Source organism: Echinops telfairi, unplaced genomic scaffold (assembly GCF_000313985.2).
Source record: "Echinops telfairi isolate 266 unplaced genomic scaffold, ASM31398v2 ScPeMD7_21;HRSCAF=78, whole genome shotgun sequence".
NCBI lineage: Eukaryota > Metazoa > Chordata > Mammalia > Afrosoricida > Tenrecidae > Echinops > Echinops telfairi.
Window position 1 is genome coordinate 8,291,868 of NW_022103918.1, and position 7,437 is coordinate 8,299,304.

Sequence of the window (7,437 nt, forward strand, 5' to 3'; positions counted from 1 at the left end):
GAAAATACCATAGGCTTCCAGAAGAACAAAGAAAATCTGTTTTAGACAAAGTACAGTCAAAATGCTCCTTAGAAGAGAGAATGATGAAACTTGGTCTCACATCCTCTGGACATATTGTCAGAAGAGACCAGTCCCTGGTAAAGAGCATCATGTATGGTAAAGTAGAAGTAGGGTGAAGAAAAGAGTGTCCCTAGAAGAGGTGGATTGACACAATAACCATCACAATCAGCTCAAACATAACAACACCTGTGAGGCGGGTGCAGGACTGGGTGGCACTGTACATAGGGTTGTGTCCATAGGCTATGAGTTGGAAAGAACTCAACAGCACTTAATAACAATAACATGTTTTAGCATCCTCACTTGAGAGACAGTATCAAGGATGAAAGAAGAAATGTGAGCAGCAGCTAGTGATCTCTTCCCATCCAGATCAAAAAGGGGGAAGAAAATCAAAACACCTAGGAAAACAATTAGCCCAAAGACTAACAGAGCACATAAACCATAGTCTCCACTACCCGGAGATAATAAAAGCTAGATGTGCCCACTCTCCCTACTAATCACTCTGAAAATATAGCACAACAGAAGATTTTGGACAGAGAAGGGGGAAAAAGTGTAAAGCAAAGTTTAGTATTACAAAACCGAGTAGACTTATGAGTCTGATAGAGATGGTGCAACCTCAAGACTCGGGTCCTTCAACTCTCTTCAAACCTGCACTGAAAACCTCCCCCTGACCCACTGTGATCAACTTTCGGTCAAGTCAGAGATAAGCCCATAAAATGAATAGTAACGTAGAGGGAAATTTTCTACTCAATCATATCAGACCAAAAGGGCAGCTTTTGCCTGAAAACAAACTTCCGGAGGGGCCGGAAAGAAGGATGGAAATGGTGAACCCACGGAGGAAGTGGAAAGAGTGCTGTCTTTGGAGGGGTACATAGGGTTTGTGTCAATGATGAGGGGAGATGGATTTGCTATTTAAAAGTTCACTCGCGCTACAATAAATAGTACAACATCAACCCAAACAAGATGGGTGTGTGAGGAAGACCAATTAGGACCGTGCATCTAAGAGCTCTTTTAAAGTTCTGACTCAGTCTGCTGTCAATGGGAGTTCAAATGCGAGAGAAACTTGTGAGACAGACTAGTTAAAGTAGCCTTCTGGGCTGCGATCATCATCACAGCAATCTTAATCGTATGTCTATAGAAAGGCAAATGAGGAAAAAGACTGCTTCGAGCTTAGCGAATGTGAAAAACTGACAGTACGATTTACCAATGGGGTAAAATGACAGAATGAAGAGCGACGAAGAATGAAGGTCATGCTTTTGGTTTGGGTCAAAATGAGTTGGAGTCCCTGCCTTCGTGGAACTTCCAGCTACAGGAAGTTCAAAGGAACTAAAAATTCATAGGTAGAACAATCATTGCATGCTTGGTGTACCAATGCCGGAATCTGTTCCTTTTCATAAAGATGCTCGCTTGTGACAGCGCTCCTGGAAGACAGAATATGCATTTATAGCATATGTTTCCAAACACTTCACGTTTTACTGTTTCGTTGGCCCTTCCCTGGGTCCCTGGAGCTGTGGGAATTAGAACTGCAGCAATGGCGTTGACCTGCCACAGTCACCTGAACTGATAAACGGTTACATCACCTTGAACAAGTCAATGAGGCCCTTCTTAGCTGCTTGTGGAGTTCCCGCTTGTGCTGCTAACATGGATTCATTCATTTCAGGGGGGTGCAGATGTGGGGAGGGGAGAAATGTGGGTGGGAGAGAGGGAGGAGAGACAGCAGAGCAAGGAGAAAGGGAGCGAGCGGCAGAAGGAAAATGACGGTAACAGGAGAAAGTAGAAGAGACAGGGAGGTGAGAGACATATAAAGAAATGTGAAAAGTCTCTTATAATTTAAATACGCATTTTTTAACCAACACCAACCAAATGACTGTTTCTAAATTTGACACAGACAACAAATAGGTGGTTGGTACACTGAGGTATGAAGTGAAGTAAAAAGAACGGAATTAGGAAGGAGAAGGGTCTTTTCTTTATAGAATGGTATTTTGTGAAGCTAAAAAGAGATGAGGACTCAGCTGGATCTTACCTTTATGAAATGCTTGGAGAATAAATCATGCATTCAATCTTTGATTTTAGATATTCAAAGTTTCCTGGTCTTTCCTATACCTAGTTCTTCACGTAAGCCCTGTTCAACTGTAAGTTTTCAGAGCCACAGCCTCTAGAGGGGTTGTTTCTTCTATGAGATTTAAGATCATGCAAACACAATCGCTAACATTCAGAGCATTTTAAACGAGAATGGCTTTGTCCATGATCATCCCATTTCAAACAAGAATTGGGTTGTCCACAATCCATTAGCAGGATAGTTCTGTAAAACTGATCATCTATTCTCTATTTTAATAATATAATAATAATATTAAAATACTATTTTTACTTTTAATGAACTATTCATGCACCATTCAGAAGGAACAGACTAAGAATATTTATCTAAACTTTGCACACAATTTGTACTGCTAATGGGCTCAAAGAGGACTGCACGAGCATGTGAATGAGGATTAGTATGTGATAGGATTGCTTGGTAAGCAGGCAGGGATAGAGTGAGAAACAGCCACCCAGCATGAACTGACTCAATTTCTTTGTGCTACCCAATAAGCAGCATCACAGTAACACTAGAAGAAGTGAGAGGGAGAATTCTAATTTCCTAACAGAGAAGAGGTGGAGGGAATTCATCCTAGAGTCAATCTGCTTTTAGAATATTTAAAGGACCCTAGTTCATAGCCCTGTGGGAAAAATAAATATATTTTAAAATACAACGCACGACGTTCCCAACTGCACAAGGTAGGTTCTCTTCCTACCTTCCCGTACACTTAGCCAGGTTCCCTACACTTAAGTCATATATTGTAAAAATTGTATATTTCAATTTAATTAAAAAGTTTTATAGACATACTGTATAATCTAATATTATATAATTCAATGGCTTAATATTTTAAAAAGTTATGCAATCATCACCACAATTAATTTTAGCGCTTTTTGTACTCATTATTATTAGCTCCACCTTTCTCCCCAATCCCTTCTGTCATTACTCTAAGAAACTATTAATCCAGTTACAGTCTCTATAAGATTTACCAATCTTGGATTCCATATACAGCAAAACCACAAACAAACAAACTGAAACACAACCCCATGACAATAATAAAACAGAGAAAATCCTTAATCAAACAGAATGCAGAATATATTAAAAACTAGAACAAATTTAAAATGGGTCTAAAAGAAGAACAAAGGATAAGGTGCTCAAATTTAACCTGACTACATCTACTTGCCTGATAGCAAGACTATTCACACCCCTGCTCAATGGTCAGAAGAGATTCACTGGAGGTTAAATCCATATGGGGACCCTGCAAATGGACGGGAGTTTTCACTGTCATCCATAGCCTTCTGCAAACCAGATGCTCATAATTTAAGCTCTAAACTGCTCTCTTATCTGGTCTTGGATTTTATCATTTACATTCTTGGATCACACAGGCTGATGTCTTTCTTTTTTGTGGATTTAGCTGTCAACCTCACTTGGATGACTGCTTGTTTTAAGATGGTCCTTTAAGATGCCAGCCACTATTTTCTCTAATATCTGGGCACCATCTGATTGTTCCATCAAACGTTGCAATAACACCCATATCTTCAGTGGTCTCTTAATGAGGGCAAGTATCATGTAGGGCTATGTCATGAGAACTAATTGTTTTTTTTTATTCTTCAGCCAAGACAGCAGAAGAGATGATTTATTGTGCACATTACATCGAGCCACAACTGAGGACAGAACGAGTCCGGAATGTCTGAGGTCCGGGGCAAAGGAGCAAAGCCGGACTGGTTGGGTGTTGAGCAAAGGGCCGGGTCTCTCGGCGATCGAATGGCGACGGAAGTTTCAGATGCGGAGACGGTGGGTAGCACGCAGTCAACAGCTTGTAGCAGCGTCCTGGCCTCAGGCACTCCATAGTCCTGCAGCTGTGGCTTCGGAGGGGGCGCCCGGTTGCTTTACTTGGACCTCTGCCTCATCTTTCTTCTCTGCGCTTCAGTCTGCGCATTCTCTTCTTCCTCCACTTGGCTCTCATGGCTCGGAGGTTTCTAACAAGATGGCGCTAAAGCCCATAGGAGAACTAATTGTTTTTTAGATTAGGGCTACCATTAAGTGAAGGCTCAAAATCCATTCAGATATCTAGATTTAGATATGTCCTGGGTTCACTTTAGAGACATCATTATCATTTTATTGGAGAACAATAAGACTAATTCGATTAATAGTATCATTAATTTAGCTAGTGATATAGAATTTGCAATACTGTTGAGAAAACGACAGTATTCATGTATAGGACAGCTCTGTAGACTAAAGCACACAGATTGTTGACTTGTACAGATTAAAAGCTTAAGTGACTGGACACTATTTCTGCAAACACTGAGGATCGGGATAGGGCAAAACATTCAGGAACTCTCATTCACAAAGACCAAACTATTCCTGTTAGACTAAGACATCACAAAGACAGCAGAGAGAGTATGAAAATAGCAAATACATGGTGTTCTTGACTTGTCATATATTGGGCATCCTCTAAGTAAGAGCTAAATCACATTAAATGCTTTAAATTTCCTGAATAAACTCACCGTCTACTTTCCTATTTCAACACTTAATCACATGAGGGCTATTTTATATGTTTTATCTTCCTGAGAGACTTTAGCTTCCTGAGGACAGGTTCTTGTCATGTTGACTTCTTTATCTGCCACATGGCTTCACACAATTATTTGCAATATAATAAGTGCTTAAGTGTTTGTTGAAATAAAGTTATTCTTGCAATGACATAAAATTTATAGTACTGTTTATAACAGGACTTTGGAGTTAAGTTCATCATTTAAAAACGCTTGGTATAATATTTCATTTAATGATTCAACATCTCATAAATGAAAAATCCTGTCTTAATAGAAGAGCTTAAAACCAATAAAACCAATACTATAGTTATTTGCTGGATTCTCATATCATGTTACATAATCCAATCTGAAATTTTCATATCTCATAAAGTTATGGTATATCTGTCAAACACTCAAGATGTTCATCGTTGTCCCTCTCTTTTATCTCTTTGAACTTCCATATTTCGTAGAATGTTTTTAGAGGATCTTAAAATATTTAACCCTCTCTTTTGTCCTCCATATAAGAAACATAATGGTATTGAAACACCTTTGGGGCTAAGGTTGATTTTGTAAATTTTCTGCGAGTGTCATACTCAGAAAAAAGGATAATGAAATAGAAATTTTGACACAGTCCGTGGACTCGAAACTCAACAGATGAATCTACATGTAATTATTACAACCAACTCAGAAAACAAGATTAAAATAGGTCTCCACGTGAAATATGATGTCAGGACAGGCTTTGTCATGCCCCCAATAGTTTGCATTTCCCAGTTCAATATCTTATCTCGAAAAACACCACTGCACATTACAACAAATCAAATATATAGATAGGCGTTAAGATATTATAAGAACTTTGTTTTACTTACTTAGAGGCCACTCGGAAATATTTCTGGATAAAATAAAAGGCAACTCCAAGGGGCACAAGAGCAACCAGGAAGACAGGGGTGGCATAAGAAATCATCCCAATAGCAGACAGGCAGAGTAATGTTGAACGAGTTAGAGATTCCAAAGTGGGAGGGATGTGCTATTCAGGGAGAGTTTGAAGAAAAATATTTTTCATTCACATAAAAAAGCAATTACAATGCAATAAAATATTCATATCATATTAAGTCATACAATTATAAAAGTAGTATATGAACATATTCCTTGCAAGTGACTCTTCAGTCCTTCAACTCCATTCACCACCCATAGTTTAGTACATCTATCTACCTACATATCATCAACCAGCTATCTACCCATCAACTTATATATCCTGGGTACTTTATGTTAATGGCAATATACTATAATTTTTATTTGTCCATGCACTTGCGTGATTTTATTGAAAAAGACTAACTGTATATCTTCCCCTGTCAACATATTCAAGTCTATCTCTCTTTAATGGCTGCATGGTATTCCAAAATTTATTTAGCTCTCCCTCTAACGTAACTGTAAGACAGTTACATTAATTTGCTGCAATTGATCATTCATGTTTTTTGCCTACTTTAATAGGTTTATATTTTCCTTATTGATTTCTAGAAGTTCTTTACATATTACGAATATTTATTATCTTTCTTTTACACTCTTTGCCAGGGTCCTTCTGTTTAACCATTTAAAATTTCTCCTTGGTGTATTTACAGTTATGGAAATGTAAAATTTTACATAATCATTTCTGTTTGTACTTTTGTTTATTGTTCCCAAGTTTTATGCCTTAGTTAAGATGTTTCTCACTCTAAGTACCTAAGACTATTCTACTTTCAGAACTTTATTTCTCTTAATTCTTTTTCTTTTTAATTTTTTATAAAGTATTCTTTATTTCTTTTATATGGCAATATTTACATGTATGGATTTGTCTTGTGTAGTAGGAAGAAATATCCAATTTCATTTGTATTATTTACTGATACAGGACTCCACACTTGTCCAAGGTTAAATTTCTACACATGCTGTTTTTTAAATTAAGTACACATTTTAAAATTAATTACAAATTGCTACACGTGCTGGTGATTATTTTTTTCTTTTGATCTACATACCTGTAATCCCAGAATGTTTTAATTTGGGGATATAGAATAAAACTATTATCTTGTTATGTGCAGGAGTTTTACAACTTTCACAACTATAAAGTAATTTCATTGATATCAAGTATATTTCTACTTTCATAGCTTTGTGTTCAATATGAATGGAATTTACTTTTCATGACATTTCCTCATTGGTGTAGAGAAGTTTATATGACACATCTATAAACCTATCCAGAAACTGTGCTGAAGTTTCAAATTGTTTTTCTTTTATGAATCATTTTGATTCTCTAGGTAGAATCAGACCTTCTTCTAAATACGGTGCTTTGGCCTCCTCGTTTTGCACATGTATTCCTTATGAAGTGGTTGCGTTGCAGTGTGTGACCTGACATGAGTGCTATTAAATAAAATAAAAATGACTCAGCATATTTTTCGTCAAGTAGATGCATCAACCATTTGCTCTCTAAATGGTATAGGTGTTCTTTAGAGCACGCTGGAGGCCTTGGGTGGTGCAAACTGCACCCTTGGGGGCTTACAGAGCAGTTAAAGGTTTGAGTCCACCCCAAGGTGCCTCAGAAGAGAAGCAGCTCTTCTGATATAATCTTTATGAACCAACCTATGAAGAGAACTTGGACCCCAGTTCTCCCTTGGCCCAGAGGATCACTGTGAACAGCAAATCAAAAGATATAGCGTCTGAGGTCTTAAAAGCTTGAAGGCAAACAAGCGGCCATCTAGCTCAGAAGCAACAAAGCCCACATGGAAGAAGCACACCAGCCTGTGTGATCACGAGGTG

At 37.9% G+C, this 7,437-nt stretch overlaps 1 protein-coding gene across 1 annotated transcript in view; it reads right to left on the reverse strand.

Moving 5' to 3' along the window:
* ABCC9 (ATP binding cassette subfamily C member 9) overlaps nucleotides 1-7,437 on the reverse strand; it is a 142,792-nt gene that overhangs the window by 39,241 nt on the left and 96,114 nt on the right. The window contains exon 28 of the mRNA XM_045288405.1: nucleotides 5,523-5,680. Within this exon, the coding sequence (XP_045144340.1) occupies nucleotides 5,523-5,680 (158 nt within the window). The remainder of the gene's footprint in view (nucleotides 1-5,522; nucleotides 5,681-7,437) is intronic.